The sequence below is a fragment of the Rosa rugosa genome, chromosome 3 (assembly GCF_958449725.1).
Source record: "Rosa rugosa chromosome 3, drRosRugo1.1, whole genome shotgun sequence".
In the NCBI taxonomy this organism is placed as follows: Eukaryota; Viridiplantae; Streptophyta; class Magnoliopsida; order Rosales; family Rosaceae; genus Rosa; species Rosa rugosa.
This window is the reverse complement of record NC_084822.1, coordinates 26,533,277-26,550,583: the sequence shown is the minus strand read 5'-3', so window position 1 is coordinate 26,550,583 and position 17,307 is coordinate 26,533,277. Positions and strand designations below refer to the sequence as shown.

Genomic DNA, 17,307 nt, shown 5'->3' with positions numbered 1-17,307 from the left:
TCATAGCGCGCTGTGGCGGCGCAATAGGCACATAAATGGCTTACTCAAATGTGCATAAGTACGAAATACTTGTACCCAGTCACTAGCTGTAATGCAGAGATAGATTGAGTGGCGGTGGGTTGGAGACGAATTAGCATAGCTGCATGCGATATTGCATCACCTCAAGTGGATATAAGGAGATTGGTGAACATTACCAATATCCGGGCTACCATCGTAGTCGTTTCCGTGAGACCATTTGAGTGTGTTCATGGGAATATTATGTCCAACATCAGTCCCATTGCAATAACCATCGAAAGTCTTCGATGTAAACTCTCTGGCATTGTCAAATCCAATTGACTGAATAGGATGATCCGGAGAGTAAGCCCGTTGTCATATAATATGTGCTAGGAGTGTAGCATAAGCAGCATTACAAGTGAACAATGGCACAACATGTGACCAGCGTGTTTTCTTGTCAACCAACATCATGAGATATTTAAACGTCCGCAAGTTGGTTGAACTAGTCCACAGAATCCCCACGGACTCTATGTAAGAACAGAATGAGTATTTTCATATCCTTTGCATAAGACGATCTCGGTTCTAACTTCCCTAAGGAACATGCTTCATAAAATGAGCGAGAGGCTTTAGAAGCAACCAATGAGGATTTTGGTTGGGCCTAAGCGTCTGAAACGCTATTTGAAGCAAAGTTGATGATTGCAGCATCACCTAGGGCGCCATCACCATGATGGACGCCATCCATGGTGTCATGGATAGAGACTGTGCCAACCCTAGGCTGGTGGTGGACGGCGGCGGTGCCAGATGCAGCGGCGGCGGTCACACTTAGTCCAGGAATCAACTTTTGATTCATGCTTTGTTTCGCTCGAGAGAATGGATGTCCGTGTGAAGTCTTTAGTAGACAGATCATCATATCATGACCAGGATGACTTATCCTGTCGTGACAAAGCCAATATATGTCTAAATCCAAGAGATCTTTTCTCATAACTTTATTGGATTTAGAGTCCACTAGAGAGACACATAAACTTCTCTAAGATGCAATCATTAGAGGTATTGCAAAGGAACTCATTTTCGTTCTCTACGTGCGTTTCTACATGGAATCCGTTGGCTATTCATAGGTACGATTTGCCCTAGGAGCGTAGACAGTTTCTATGATAGTAATCAAGGTGCCATTTGGCAAGGGAAACTTGGGCTGTTTCATGTCCTTGAATTAATACTGATGGCCCAACCATCGTAGTCACAAAGTAATATGCACAGAATCAAAATGGAGTCATAATGAAAAGAACTCGAAATTTTATTCATAAGCCAATGGAGTACATTGCTGTTTCTTAACCATTAAGAGAATCTAATCCAAATGCTAGCTAATGCAAAACATAGATAGTCTTTTGACTTCTTTCGGTAACTCCAAAATAAATATAACCAGGTGAGTAGAGAGATGTCAGTGGAGCTATGCTCGCTTAAGTACCACTTATCTTAAAACCTTCCTAGACATGATACTTACTTTGGATGAGCCTACTTTGAAGAGAAACTAAACCAAAGGCATTTAGTATAAAATATATGGCAATTGCCTATTACATCTCTTGGAAAAATAAAGACTTAAATAGAATTGGCGATCTATTGATCCCAGCCAAACTTGAAGTCTTCAACCCTTCACTCTAGATCATCTTCCTGATCTTCTTGTTCCACATAGTGAGCTTCTCTTGCTTCACAATATGCTTTGTAGGCGGTGACAATATTTCCACGAGCTCTACAAATGTGTGCCCAATGACCGGACACTCCACATCGGGAACATACATCTCTGTGCTCAGACTCCATTGATTGAGGCGCTTTAAAAGCTTCATAAGGACGGCACTTAGTGTTGGTGGTGCCACCAACATGGCCAGAGGTGTTTCCTCCCTCTCTCTTTCCACATTGACCTCTTAGGTTCTGTGTTCGCCTATTTTAGCGGTTACCTTCTTTAGTATAGCGATTATATAGACCAGAACGTCCAGAAGTATCCTTAAGATTAGGGTTTCGCTCTTGGTGCCAAATCTTAGGGGCGTGACTATAATTGGACTCCGGAATATGCTCTGTTTCCAAGGATCTCGAATTATAGTTCTTCACAAGGATGTTGTCATGCTTTTCAGCGACATTCATAGCTCCAATGAGCTCAAGAAACCTTGTGATCTGTCTTGCAGTAACATCGATTCGATAGTTCTTAACAACCATCAATGCAGAGACGGGGAAGGTAGATAGAGTCTTCTCAATCAACATCGCATATGTGATCTCTTTACCACAAAATTTCATTAGGGATTTAATGCGAAGTGCTTTTGAGTTATAGTCAAGAACTGACTTGAAATCATAGAAGCGGAGGCTATGTCATCTCACTTCTAGGTCAGGAAGCAGGGAGTCACACGGACGTTGGCAAATCTTTCTTCGAGTGAGATCCACAGCCTTCTGGGATCTTCTTCATTCATATACTCGTACTGGAGCGAATCATCCATATGACGAGTCATTAGGATGATAACTTTCGCCTTATTTGCCTACCAGGCTGCTCTATTTGCTTCCAAAGCTTGAGCTTGCTCAACAGTTAGCACGTCCTAGCTAGGCTCGAGAAATTATCCAGGATTCCATCTGCCTTGAGATGCTGGCGGACATCACGAACCCACTTGTGATATCCAGAGCCAGTTGTTCCTAATGGAGTGAAGTCCAGTTTGTTCATGTTACTCATCCTGAAAGAAAACAAGAAAAAGGGTTAGTTTCGGAGTGGAAAAAGCTACTACGAAAATATATAAAATTTCTGAGCGTAGTCGCTTCGAAGAGATTCGATTCCAAGAGGTATTGGATTAGATCGAAACAATGATGTGTTTGTAGTCGATCATAACTTCTCAACAAACTCTAAGTTTGGAAGACTCCACAAGCTCCAAGCTTGGAGTGAGCGCGAACCCCTACAGTTCGGCTTTTGGTCTCCCCTATGAAGAAGAAAGGGGGGTAGAAGAAGGGAGGTTGCAAGTCCCCGAGAAAAAGAAGAGAAAAACAATAAAAAAAACTTCAAAAACGGGAACTAAAAGAACCTTTAAAACATACCTAAAAAAATGTCAAAAATTTGCCGGAAAAAGTCGCCGGAATTTGGTCACTGGAGGTGGCCGAAAATCGTCACAGGAATTTGGTCGCCGAAGGTGGCCAGAGCTTGGCGGTGGTTGGCCGGAATTGTTTGACTGTAGGCTGCCCTTCCTTTCCCCTTTTTTTTTTCTTTTGTTTTGCTTCGGCCCAGACCCTCTTTTTTTTCTTTTTTTCTTTTTTCCTCTCATCCCAGGGCTACTAAGGAGCTTGTCGATTCTTCTTATGGGCCTTGACTGAAGAAGCTTGGGTTGTGGAGTTGACTGAAGACAAGTGGGCCAGGCCGCGTCACATCTTGTTTTATTGGGCCGCAGGCGAGGTGTGGGCCGCAGGCCTTCCCCGTTCCCTTTTTTTTTTCTCTGACTTGGGCCGCGTCAGTGAGTTGGGCCTCCTCTTTTTTTCTTGGGCTGCTTCTTGCGCTGGGCTCGGCTAGATAATATTTGGGAGTCTGCCGGCTCAGGGTGGTGCAATAATTCAGCAGGCCGGTCCGGCAGCTTTCCGGCCGGTTCTGGGAGGTATGACACCGGTTCACGAATTCTGGGGTCAGGATGTAGATGATGGCCAAATGTTACGATAGATGGCGGTCTGAAAGGTGGTCAACCGGGCAGGAATACTTTTTCTTTTCTCTAGGCCGGTTCGGTGCTTTTCCGGCCGGTTTCGGTGACGCCACCGGCTGTTCTGGGCTCCTGAGATCGAGAGCTTCAAGGTGTTCGGCGGGGGCCAAAAGGGTTTTAAGATTTTGTATTCGGATTTAGGGTTTTGGCCATTAGGTTTTAGGGTTAGGGCGTCGTGCTGATAACGTGTTTAAGGAAAACTGAAATTTGGAGAGAATTGAGTCGTACTTTTATTGATAATAGGAGCCTCTTTATATAGAGGATTACAAGACATAGAATCAGAGTTGTACAAGGAAAGATAATCGTATAATTAATCAGATATCTATGAATATCTCCTAGAATATCTGTAATTCAAAACCCTATTACAACTAGGTCAAGTAACCTAGAGTTTGGGCCAGACACACATTCTGGATTTACTTAAACATATAGTTTATATAGCTTCTACTTTGTGCAGAAGTGTAGACTAACTCTAATTAAGTAAAGCTAATTATGTAATTATGTCAAATCATGTCTTATGTAGACAGTTTTCTTTTTTGGGGGCAAGGATATGAAGTCACTCTTATTGCTTGGTTTGCTGCTTACAGCCCTGAAGAGAAAGTGGCTAAGTATTCATCTAACAGTTTGATTTAATAAGCTATAAAAATTTAACTAACCCTCATAATTGGTTTAATCTAAAATACGTACCCTCATAATTGGTGGGTGAAATTGCAAAGAAGTCTTTTTCAGCTTCCCTTCAGAATTATTTTCATGATGGTATGAAATGGATAGTTTTCAATGGTCAACACATACGTTTTTGGTCTTCTTCTTTTTTTGGCAAAAAAGAGAAACTTATATTAAACAGAAACAAATTACAAAGACCCAAACTGGGCCAACCAAGGAAAAACATAAACAAAGGCCAACAAAAGAGCCCACAAACTATGCTACAACCCGAGAACCGATAGAAGATCGAACGCAACACCGTTGCGAAGAACATGAGTTATTGTAATTTGGTCTTCCAAATGACTTAACTCATTATTTCTAAATAGAGCATAACCAAAAAAATTCTCATTATAATACTCACTGGTTCTTTCGAATTTTTCTCTTGAAATTTATAAAAATACGCATCATCCTAAATATCTCAATGCTTTCTTCTCTGGTATTTTAGTATTAATAGAATAACAAGGGCCGTGCTACCGTGCTAGAATAATATGTCTATGGGGCCATAAGTACGTACATAAAACAAAAGTATAGAAATTGTAAATACAAGAGTTTGTACGTATTGAGTGTTGGCATTCCCATACAAAAGCAAGTGATGTACTTTACCTAACCTCATCCTTAGAAGCTGAAAAAAGGACATCAATACTGATCTCAGAGAAGCTTCAGGTAAATGCATCTCATGGTTCTGCATATGCACTGGGATTGCAACACATGTTGCAATCCCCGAGTCAGTCCTAGGTTTTAGGAAGTTCATTTTCGGAAAGTATCTTTCTGCTTTTTAAACATTATCTTGTAAAGATATTTTCCACCTGTTTATTTTGTACCATTTAAGTTCTAATTGATTTAGGATCAGTCTATTTTAATTGACAATCTTTTTTGCAAAAGACCTTTCCTAATAGGAGTCAATTAGGGTTAGACACATTGATTGAGCATGATTGTTTTCCTCCATATATTCAGAATATTGTGCGTTCAGTAGTGGGTCTTTTTACGCAAGATTTGTGTGCATCTTGTGTGCTTAGAAAGAGTCTCATATGCGTCCTTGAAACACTTGTTCCATGTCAAAGTGTTTCATCATTCATTCATTCATTTGCATGGTTCTCTCGAGATCAGTAGAGAAGTCATTGGTGCAAGAAGAGAGATTGTTGAAGATCCTTCAAGTGAAGAAGGTAGAGAAGATTCAAGACAAACACCTCACCTAGTTAGTCTAGTCATTATAGCCGAGTGTAGCGCTATTTGTGTTTGTAACGAAACTTGTTCTTCATCGCTAATGGGTTCTAAAGAGTTAGAGCCCCGCAGTGTTTTTAACCTTAAATTGAGGTTTTCATTGCGTAAACAAGTTTGTGTTTTCTGTGTGAATTTCGATTATATGCCCAAAGAAGAGTCAGACATTTTGTTTTAAAAAAAAAAATTGAAAATGGCACATGGGTGTCTGGTAATCGAGACAATGCATATCAGCACCACCACTACTAAATTGCAGCCACAACTCAATGAACAACAATGGGCTAAACGAACCCACAATCACATGAAACAAGACAAACCATAACATAGAATTAAAGCTCTATATATGTTTCAATTAGAGCTAAAATCATTTTACCATCCTGAACTTTACAAAGAGATTTTTTGAAAGAACATAAAATTACAAAGAGGACCCTAGGAATCTTATACATTGTCCTATAGAATTAGATCCGTTGTCCTATCTGTTTGGTAGACTCCGTAGCTTGAAATTTGTTGTGGGTGCACCTTAACGTGTTTCATTGCGTATTAATCGGAAGAGCTAAAATCATTTTACCACCCTGAACTTTACACCTAAAACCATTTGTATCTCCAAACTTCTAATATGATTGCTTGTGCCCTTGTACTCTCCAATATGATCAACCAAAGCCATTAGTAAGCTAATTCATCAATTTCTTCATAAATTACTCAGGTTGCAATGACTCGCATTGTCGCTGGTGGTAACTCTCTCTTGCTGGTGGCTGTTGAGGACACAAGGCGAACCCACCTTGTGATCAAGTAGTTCTGGGGTTCTCACCTAAGTTTAATATTTTTAAAATTTCAGCAAGAATAAAACATTTAAATTGGTTTTAGTTTCTCCTTACAAGTTGCAAACTTTGGCGTAGTGGCGAATCAACTTCTGTTTTAAAGCTAGCTCAAGGTTTAAATATGGCTTGCAGAGCTATACATGAAAAATTTTGAAAAGAAAAAAGATATTTTCATGTGGCTTACAGCTATAATACTATTATTCTTTTTTTTTTCTTTTCTTTTAACATTAAGTCATTAACACGTGTTACACTTATAATTTTTAAATATAGTCTAAATCCTAAAAACTATAAATTTTAAAAATATTTTTCATCTTAAATTAACCTTATTTAAATCTTTTTTTTTTTTACTTTTTTTTTTTCTATTTCCAAAGGCCCCATCTAAGATCAAATGGTGGCTCCACCACTGTAATGGCTAGCTTCATACTAGTTGGTTTTTGTTGCTGAATTTGTCATCTTTTAACTATTGGGTCTTAACGGCTTTTCTTTTGTCTTAGTTTATTTTTCATTCGGTCTTATAATTTATATTTCAATGGCCTAGTTAGTTAGGATTAATCTCTTAGAAATATCAGATTCTCTTTTTATCAAAATTAAGATAGATGGCTCAGTTCTTCATGACAAAGTCTTTATTACAGGTTATTAGGGACCATGATATAATCTTTCCGGTGAGGTTTGACATGTTGGTTATTTAAAAGGGGAAATGATCATTTACCCAATTTTAGCTTAAAAATCGCCCACTTACCCAAACACTCTAAGAGATTATTTCTCTAATACCCAATTAAGTATTTTTTATTCTTTTTTATTTATTTTTGAGACAATTTTGCCCTCTCCTTCTTTGTCACTTAGTGAGAGAAGGAATCGGAGACCTTGCCGGACTCAAGTGACCAGTGGCCGGCCGGGGACTCCGGCGACCGATGACCGGAATCCCGAATCCTGCTACCGGACCGATGACCGGATTCTGGCGTCTGATTTTATTACCCCCCAATAATACCCAGTAATCATATTATTACCCCCAATAAACATATTATTGCTCCCCAATAACAAGTTTATTGGGGATCAATAATTAGTGAAAAATGAAGATGTTTTGAATTTTGAAAGCTTTCAGAGGTTTATCCAAATAAATAATTTTATTATTGCCCCCCAATAATCTTATTATTGCCCCAATAAACATTTTATTGGCCCTCAGTAATCTTATTATTGTCTTCCAATAATCTTATTATTGCCCTCCAATAATCATATTATTGCTCTCAAGTGAATTGCATAAACTCCCAAAACCAAAATGAATATACTACATTTATGTTCAATTGTACACGTTCACTTTTTTTTTCTTTTTTTCTCTTCCCCATTCCGGAAGCTCACAGTATACCCAAAAAAAAAAAAAAAATGCTCTGGGCACCCACCGGAGTGTGAGGCCGGCTCAACAACCAGCTCCGCGACACCTGCTGCTCAGATCTGGCGCGATCCCGATGCGGCACTGGGCACCCAAGGTGGGGGTGCCGCTGGGAGGGAAGCGAGGGGAGGAGGGTCGGACTACCAACGCCGAGCTGGAGTGCCGACGCTCTGGTTCTGAAGATGATGATGGGCTCTTTTCGGAGAAGCCATGGGTTTGAGAGAGAGAGAGAGAGAGAGAGAGAAAGAATGGGGATGAGAGAGAAAGAGCAGATCGGGGATAGAGAGAGCGGTCGGAGAATGGGGATGAGAGAGAAAGAGCAGATCGGGGATAGAGAGAGATCAGAGAATGGGGGACGAGAGAGAAATAGCAGATCGGAGAGAGTGGAGAGAGACAGGGGGATGCACATGTAATTAATTAATTGAGTTAAAGGAAAAACTGTCATCAAATATTAAATTAGGTAAATGGGGTTAAAAAACTCTTAGTGGAGTAAGTGGGCAATTTTTAGGCTAAAATTGGGTAAGTGGTCACGACCCCTATTTAAAATAACCGACACTATGGAGGTCACAAGTTTAAATATTAAATGGCTCGATTCTTTTAGAATCCATAAAGACCCGGATTCTTAGATGAATCTTGTTAAGGTCTTCATTCTGTGCTACCAGATTTGGTATGCTAGAAATAATGATATATTTAGACAAGTTAATATAACTAGTCCTTCTCAAGTTGTTTAAGCAGCAGCAACTAAGGCTCTCCAATATCAGCAAGCTAATCCATCTCCTCACAAAAGAAGAAATGCTCGCAAACATCTTATCAACTGGCGTCCTCCTGATTCAAAATTTTGTGAAGCTGAATTTTGATAGCTCAATGAAGCATAATCATCAAGGTGCTGCAGGTGTACGTTGTGATTAGAAATGAAGAAAATCCTCTGATTGCTTCCACCAAAAATATAGGTTTATTGATGTTCTCATTGCGGAGGTGTTGCTTTAAGGGAAGGTCTTACAGCAGCTTTTATCCATGCTCATACTCATATTTAGGTTGAAGGAAATTCAAAAATTCTTATTGACAGCATAGCTAGAAAGATTTCTTGCCCCTAAAGGATCAAAAGACAGTTCGAGACAGATCAATCTCTATCCTTTCACTCAATCTGATTCAAACATGTTTGGAGGGAAGCCAATTTTGTTGCAGATCTTGGACATACTTTGGAGACTTCTAGCTGGTCTTATGCTTTGCCTTTTCAGACGGCCCGTGTTCTTTATCTTAATAATTTGGATTAGGTTCGATTAACCTATGATTTTTTTATAGACTACCTATTCTTTAAGTGCCATCTTATCAACGAGATCTGGTATTCTCTTTTTTCTAATCTCCAACCTCATCATTGGCATCGTTCCTCAATCGACTGGTTAGATTTTCTCTCTACTTTTCTTAATCATGATGCTAATCTATTCAGCACAGCCTTAAATATAGCTTACTTTATTTGGAAAGCAAGAAATATATTATTTTCAGGAATAAACATTTTGTCCCAACTCGTATTTTGTATGCTGCAGCTTCTTCTTATCAAAGTTATATATCAATCATAATCCTACTTCTCTTAGGAAATCAACTGCTCCCCATTTAATTAAATGGAGATTCTGGAGTCCTCCTAAGGATCGGAGTGATGCATCAAGCTGAATTTTGATGGTTCATTGTTATCCTCTTCAAGTGCAGCTGGAGGTTTTGTGTTCAGGGATGCAGAAGGTTCACCTATTCTAGCAGCTTGTAAACAATTAAACTATGCTAATGTTCTCCTAGCAGAAGAGCAGGTTTGCATGCAGCTTTGTCACATGGATACTCATAGAGAAATTGAAGGTGACTCAAATATTTTAAGACTACTCTCTGGAAAAGCTCAAGTTCCTTGGCGTATCAAATCAATAGTTCATTATATCAAGCAGTTGGCAAGTTATCTACAAATTGTTTCCATCAAATGCAAAGCCAACTTCCTGGCAGATGCTATTGCGAAAACTGGATATCGATCCTCAGCTCAAGCCTAGAATAATTCCCTTCTTCTTACGGCATACGGCATCTCAAGCTCTTCTTTTTGACTGCTTGAATGCAGGTTGTTTGAGAGATTCTAGGTTTTAAGTTCTTTTTTCTTTTTGGAAAAAACCTTTGATTTTTTTTATTATGTAATGGAAATAAAAATAAATAAATAAAACTTCAAACCGCATTCAGCCAAAAGAATCAAAAAAAAAAAAAAAAAGAGGAAATTACAGTCATTTCTGGGACACTGGCTATATCTTTGGCCATAACGATCCCTTCACAGTTGTCAGTAACTGCCTACCTACATGAATAATTGATCCAAGTCTTTCAAAATTGTTTGGACAAGAATCAGCACTAACAGCAGAAGTTGAGCCCGCTACAAGATATTCATATTCAACCACTTGTACAGGTATGCACAGAAACAAATATACTGCCCCAGCTTCTTAAATATTAAAAATTACGCCTTTGTCAAACTGCCGCAGATGATACAACTTGCAACTTAATATGCACAAGTATAACGAATAAATGCAGAAATGGACTTTCAAGATACATTAATAAGGATGGTATCATATCTGATGAAAAAACATCACAGTTGAAAAAATCAAGTCGAAAATAACTCTCCCATTTCCACTTCTGCCATACCAAGGTCACCTTGGACCAGATAACTCAACCGCATGCAAATTTTCAGTTGAGTCAACAATCCAATCGGAATTTGGATGAGGAGCTAATTCCACTTCCTGGCGGAGCACTTCGACCTTTTGCCACTCATCCCATCTTTCTGCCAAGCCATCACCTTCAAGCATTCTCACCACTTCTGACATCTTCGGCCTTTCCATTGGCGAGCCTTGTGTGCAGAGCAGTGCAACTTGAATAAGTTGCTCTACTTCAGCATCTACATAATTTCTCTGCAGATCAGGATCAACAAGCATTTCTAGCTTTTTCTCTTTCAGCAGTCCTTTTACCTGAAAAGGCAGTGAGCTGTATCAGATGTTGAAGAACATCATAATTCAGTAAATATCGAGGCAAACCCTGGACACCAGATTGTTGATTACTATTCTCTTGATATTTCAATGAGAGGATTTAAGCAAAAACATTTAATGAGGAAACAACTGATCTCAAAGCACCAAGCAGATACAAGTCTATTATAAGTTCTTGATTTTAAACTCCAACTCAAAACTTGCTAGCAATAAGAACCGTCTGTAACCTTTCAGCATTGTTTGTTGAATTAATGAAAATATAGATGGATCAATTTAACTAAAAAATCCAATTATCCAGTATGCAGCTCTCAATAGATTGATGGGTTCATCCTACATTACTTGGAACAGCATAAAAACATCAGCCATATCAACAGTTACTACACAGTTGTCTGTGCAGTACAGCACATTCATATTGTCTGCCAAATATATTAGTAGGACTAAAAGAGAAATTTCTCTCTTTCCCTCCCCAGTTTTAGGTTTAAGAACCAAATGTATACATAAATGTAAAAGCAGGCAAACAGAAGAGAGACATCCGATTCGGGTGGGGTTCAGAATATTTCACCATAGTGCTTTTCATTTGTGTTCAATCAAAGCCTATACTTCTACTGGTAATAGACATGCAAAATTGACTTGTGACCTGAAAAGAACGTCAAACATTCCTGTACTTCAATAATCCTGACCTCCGTTGTAAGGTTGAATATCAAATAAGGCTAGGTCGTCTCTAAAGTTTTACTTGATGGTATATAACATAGAAATACAAGTGTATAGTGCCAACTTGACGAACATGGGCAACAATGGAACAGATACTTACCCAATCAAGCAACATGACATCATCATCATTTGCGAGCCGAGCAAGATCGAAGGCCCTCTGACCAGTGATAAGCTCCAAAAGCATGATACCGTAACCGAACACGTCAGTTTTCTCAGAAGATTTCCCAGTGGAGAGGTACTCTGGAGCTATATGTCCAATTGTTCCACGTACTGCAGTAGTTACGTGGGTGTCTTTATAGTCCATAAGTTTAGCCAACCCAAAGTCTCCAACAACAGCCTCAAACTCCTCATCCAGCAAAATGTTTGCAGCTTTCACATCACGGTGAATAATCTTTGGGTCACAGTGATCGTGCAAATAAGAAAGGCCCCTCGCAGATCCCAATGCAATTCGCTTCCGAGTTGGCCAATCAAGAGGTGGTTGGGATGGTGGGCGTTCTAAAGGAAAGCATAAAAAGGTATGCATAAATTACAAACACAGAAAAGCAAATCCTTCTGAAAAGATTTGCAAAGATGGGAGAAATGACATTTAGAAAACCACTGCTAGAAATAAACAAGCAGAAACCAACAAGACAAAGAAAGCAGCCCTCACAGAAGAAGTAAAGTATCAATAAAGTGTCATATAATGAAATCACGTTCTACCTCTTAAACATGAGGCAACGCTGCCATTAGCCATATAAGGATAAACAAGTAACCGCTCAGTTGGTGTCATACAAAACCCACGTAACCGAAGAAGATTTCGATGCACGGCCATGCTGATCATCTCTACTTCGGTTTGAAACTGCAACTCGCCACCAGGTGTGCGCTCTTCTTTCAGTCTTTTCACAGCAACCAGAGAACCATCTGCCAGGCGCCCTTTATAGACCTTACCAAATCCACCTCTCCCCAGAATGTTTTTGTTGCTGAAACTATCTGTTGCAACTTGTAATTCTCGCAAAGAAAACCTCTTAAGCTGCCCCAGATGTACTTCAGGATCCTCCTCCGCTGCAAAGAGACGTTGATACAATGTAACCAAAAAATATTAAATGATATTAATGTGAATCTGAGTACACTACTAAGTACTAACCAGGTACATCAAAGAAAAATTCTTGAGGTTTTCTGCGGCGCCACCATGCAAATGCAATTGCAGGGGCAGCAAATAGTAAAGCAGCACCAGCCGCAACTCCGCCAGCAATAGCCCCAGTGGCACTATTTCCCCCTATAATGCAACCAAATAAACCAAACAAACATTAGATACCATTGACCTAAGGCTTTATATACCCCAATAGAATGGTTACTTGCATAAAATTTAAGATGCAGAACGATATGCAGCTTATTCAAACTCGGGAACTACAAAATAAATGCACTAAAAGATGAAGTAATCTGCTCATTATAGATGAAATATGGTGCCTTTGCATTTAAAGAATGTAAAAAGCTCCCGTAAGGCCAGCTATTGTGTACTTAGAAACAAGCCTTGCCATCTTGGCTGAGTAATAGATAAAATCACTACTAAATATATATTACCAATGACAACAGAAACAAAATAAATTGGACAGTAATAACCAAGCTAAATAAAGATGTAGAAACACAGGACGAGGCTGTTCCCCTTGGTGAAACATCCTCTTGATAGGCTCAGTTGTTAAATGCATCTAATACCTTCAACTTTTAAAAGTCAACAATGGGAAGATCACCTGGTGTTGAAATGGGGGGTGGTGGAACAAAAGGTGGGGGAGGTGAAAATGGGGGAGATCCTGGGCAAGGACGTCCTGTTACTGGGCCACATAGATTCAGGTTGTTGGCAAAACTGAAAATGATTAAGAACAGTTATTCAGAATAACGTCAAAATCAGAATGAGGGTAAGGAAGAGAGTTCAAGCATTAACAAGAAACCTTATGGGAGTGAATAAAGAGAAGGAGCCATTGTCTGGAACTTCTCCTGAGAGGTGGTTATTTGATAGATCCCTGAATTTTAAAATGCAAAGTTAGAACAGATGATTCATGCGATGAACAATTACTAAACACGATAGATGAAACAAAAATACAGATATCACATTAGCACTTACAATACTTGAAGAGAGGAGATATTAGTCAATGACATGGGAATGGCACCCACCAAGCTGTTGTTGTTGAGCCGGCTACCCTTACACGGAAGGCATGAATAAATAAATATTTCTCCATGAAACACAATCATCTCTATCATGAATGGAAATAACAAAATTTGAAATTATTTAAAAAGTGTAATCTTCATGTTGGTGTGTTGGTGATGAACTTCCTGACTTAATGTTTGACAACACACAACACAAAATTTGGTTAACAGTAATAAGACAGGCACTCACCAAAGGATACCAACCAAGACCTTTAATTTGATTTTATTCTTATATAATAAATAATAGTAATAAAAAGGTAAAAGCTCCTACGTTTTTTTGCAAAAGATCGCACTATTACCAATGAAGTGCATTGAATTGTATTACCATCATAGACAGTAAGCAGTGAAATTCATACATCTTTCGTTATGCAGTTGGTTTTCAAGTATTAAGGCATACTCTTTTTTTTTTTTCCTTCCATTTGATCTGATAAGATGTGACATCAACACATCTAACACATTACTGTAATTTTTTAATGCAAAGAAATCAATCTAGTTTCCATTTATTAGGACGTAAGCTATATACAAACCATAAATTATACTTATTAGACAACATCTATGTCTACAACATAGCATTAAGGAAACAAGGTGAAGATAAGAATACCCACAGGAATCGCAGTTTTGACAGCTTGCCCAAGGTATCTGGGATTTGACCAGTAAAACTATTCAAATAAAGATCCAAGCTCACCAAGCTGGTTAGATTCCCCAGTTCACTAGGAATTGGTCCGGTTATGTTATTACTGTAGAGCTCCCTGCCATTAAAAATACCAATAAGATTTAATATAAAGGCCAGGACAAATTTGAAATGGTATAAGATGTCTCAGGGTAACATATCAAAAATTACTAGATCTCTTTTTCCTTTTCCATTTGAGGTTCAATTTCACTATGAACATGTTCAACATCAAAATTATAAGTCACTACACCTTTTGGAAATATGCAGATAATGTGAATGGCAAAATAGCAGTCCAAGGTAATATTCATGAGTGATTTCCAAGATAGTCTGATATTTAACCACTTTCTTCGGATTTAGGCAAAATGATGATATCAGTGTATGTTTTCACCCAAAAAGTCCAAAAGTGAATATCTCACTGAATGGGCAAAAGCTGAAAATCCCAAAACAAAACATGGACTTCACAAATGTATGCCAGGATATATCTAAACATCATCCTCCCAATGGCATTCTCCCTGTACCATTGTTTGCTAACAAAATGAAAAGCGACGACCTTAGCGTTCATAGTAATAGTGCTGCTAGCAAAGTAGCTCTATGATAGATCATTCTAATGGTAACAATATCATCCCACACCAATCTGCTTGTACCAATTACTCAGTCCACAGCCTAGGTAAATGTTGACTTCATGTTGCCTAGTGATTAGATGCTAAACACACTTAATCCAATCAATTGACCAAGTACGGCACCAAACAGCAAGTTGTGCAGAATAATCCCAACTGGACTAACAACAGGATTGGAAAATAATGAAGTAAACATTACAGTTTGAAACAGAGTAACTTACAAATATTGTAAATTCTTAAGAAGGCCAAGCGAGGGAACAAGTTGACCAGACAAGGCTGCATTTCCAAGATCACTGAGATTACACATAACAAAGCAACGTGAAAAGATATCTTCCCGAAAAGAGTGACACAAACATATTTGTCAGGTATAACACAAGCATGTACTTCAAAAAATGTCAAAAGTGAGACAACATACACTCTAATAACGCTATTCTCATTGTTGCATGTTACATGAAACCATGTACACGGGTTAACAAGAGTTGGATCCCAACTCTGCAAGACATTGTTCGGGTCCTCTAAGTTGGCCCTTAGACTATGCAAGGCATCACCTGTTTGAAAAAAGAAAACAACACAAAATAATTAGTTTCGAACAATAAACCTACTAGAAAAAGGGGTAGCTTATCAGACCAAGACCTTTGCACACTGAAGAGTACATACACTAATCAAGATTTTCCAGAAACAGATACAAAACCATTATGCAGAAACACCAGAATGCAAAAGAAACTGAAGCTGCATATAAATTCTGTTGAACTAGAGCAGACCATCACAACGGTTATAAACAGAACAAATGGCATGAAGCTCTTTGGGTTCAAGACTTATTTGATCATGGTAGAGATGATATTAAAATAAAAAGGCTGAGATTAATCAAACTTCAGATGCGGACAGCGCTATCGCCATCAAACTCTTATTGACTCACTACAATTTACAAACAAAAAATAAAAGAGCTTTATGCAACCAGCAAACAATAAAGTCGCATTCATCGAACCAGAATAATGTCACTTAACCACAAGTACCCGATTAAGTTATTGCAAGTAAAACAAAAATAGAGGCTTTCGCTTATGACACTAGAGATCAAGCTTCTATTTCAATAGAAACCTCTAATACTCAAAAAGTTCATAACTTTCAATACCCAGCACAGAGCAAGTAACCAAACTCAAAGCATGCAACAATTCCAAAACAAGAGGCAAACCCATTTCCAGAAAACAAAAGTAAAGTGTTAAAAAAAACAGCAGAGTCGAGTCTAGGTAGTAACCTTCCATATTTGAAAGCACCATTATGATCCATAAGGGATGAGCGACCAGGATCAACAAGGGACAAAGTGAACTGGCAAGCCTGCTATCCATCTCAGGCGCTTTTTACGTGTCTCTCAGATCCAAATGGTACATCACCCCCAAACACACCATCCCCAAAAAACCCGCACTCCAATCTCTCTCTCTCTCAAGTCTCAACCCAACAAACCCACCATTACCCACAAAAAAAAAAATTTAAACACCCACTCAACTCAACCAAAGCCTGATCTCACCACCACCCAAAAGACCCCCTTAAAAAAAACCACAGATTTTCGAACATTTTATTCTCTTTCTGCTTCTGCTCCTTCCCTTTTGGCCAAACCTGCCCTTTTCTTCTCTCTCTCTCTCTCTCTCTCAGTTCTGAGCGTTCTCGCGTGGGATTGTTATCTTTTTCTTCTTCTTTTTTTCTTTCTTTCTTTTTTTTTTTTTTTTTTTGTTGCTAGCTCAACGCTTTTTTGAGTGAGGCGTGCGCACACACAGAGAGTGAGAGTGAGTAGGAGTGCAAAAGAGAAAGAAAGAAAGAAAGAAAGAGAAAGAGAGAGAGAGAGGGTGCTGCTGCCCGAACGGTGCTGACCGCTGCCCGGATGCAGTCAAAACGCCTTGGCGCTACAACGTGGAAAGGGACACGTGACCGTGCGCAACCCCGTTTTCTTCAGTCAAATCTTGAGCTTGAGTACGTGGGGACCCACACTAAAGCCACCTCAGATTCGGTCCAACTCCTCATTTTTCGCTTTATAATTTTATTGGATTTTTTTTCTAGATTACATCATTTACCTGCTTTTGCCGCTCTATTCTGTATTCTGTATTGACCCGCAAGAGCAGCTCCGCCTCAATTTGTGACCCACGTTGTAAAAAACATAAGGTTTTCAAATACAAGTTCAATTTCATTTCGTCATGATGGATGCCGTTCATAAGTAATTTTATTATCAATCTAAGTTCATTAACTACTGTCATTATATTTTCATGCTTATTTTTCCCCTTGAGTTAAATATAGAAACAAATTAATTGCATTTTAGCATT

General features: G+C 38.9%; 1 protein-coding gene across 1 annotated transcript; it reads right to left on the bottom strand.

The window, feature by feature from the left end:
• Positions 1-10,270: 10,270 nt before the first annotated feature.
• LOC133738370 (somatic embryogenesis receptor kinase 2) lies at positions 10,271-16,758 on the bottom strand. The gene is made up of 11 exons (XM_062165899.1): positions 16,251-16,758; positions 15,414-15,546; positions 15,220-15,291; positions 14,317-14,460; positions 13,629-13,700; positions 13,456-13,527; positions 13,258-13,370; positions 12,654-12,785; positions 12,230-12,571; positions 11,631-12,025; positions 10,271-10,804 (listed from the first exon to the last, which is right to left on the bottom strand). The coding sequence occupies exons 1-11, from the start codon at positions 16,339-16,341 to the stop codon at positions 10,490-10,492; spliced, it is 1,881 nt and encodes a 626-aa protein (XP_062021883.1). The 5' UTR covers positions 16,342-16,758; the 3' UTR covers positions 10,271-10,489.
• Positions 16,759-17,307: the final 549 nt, after the last annotated feature.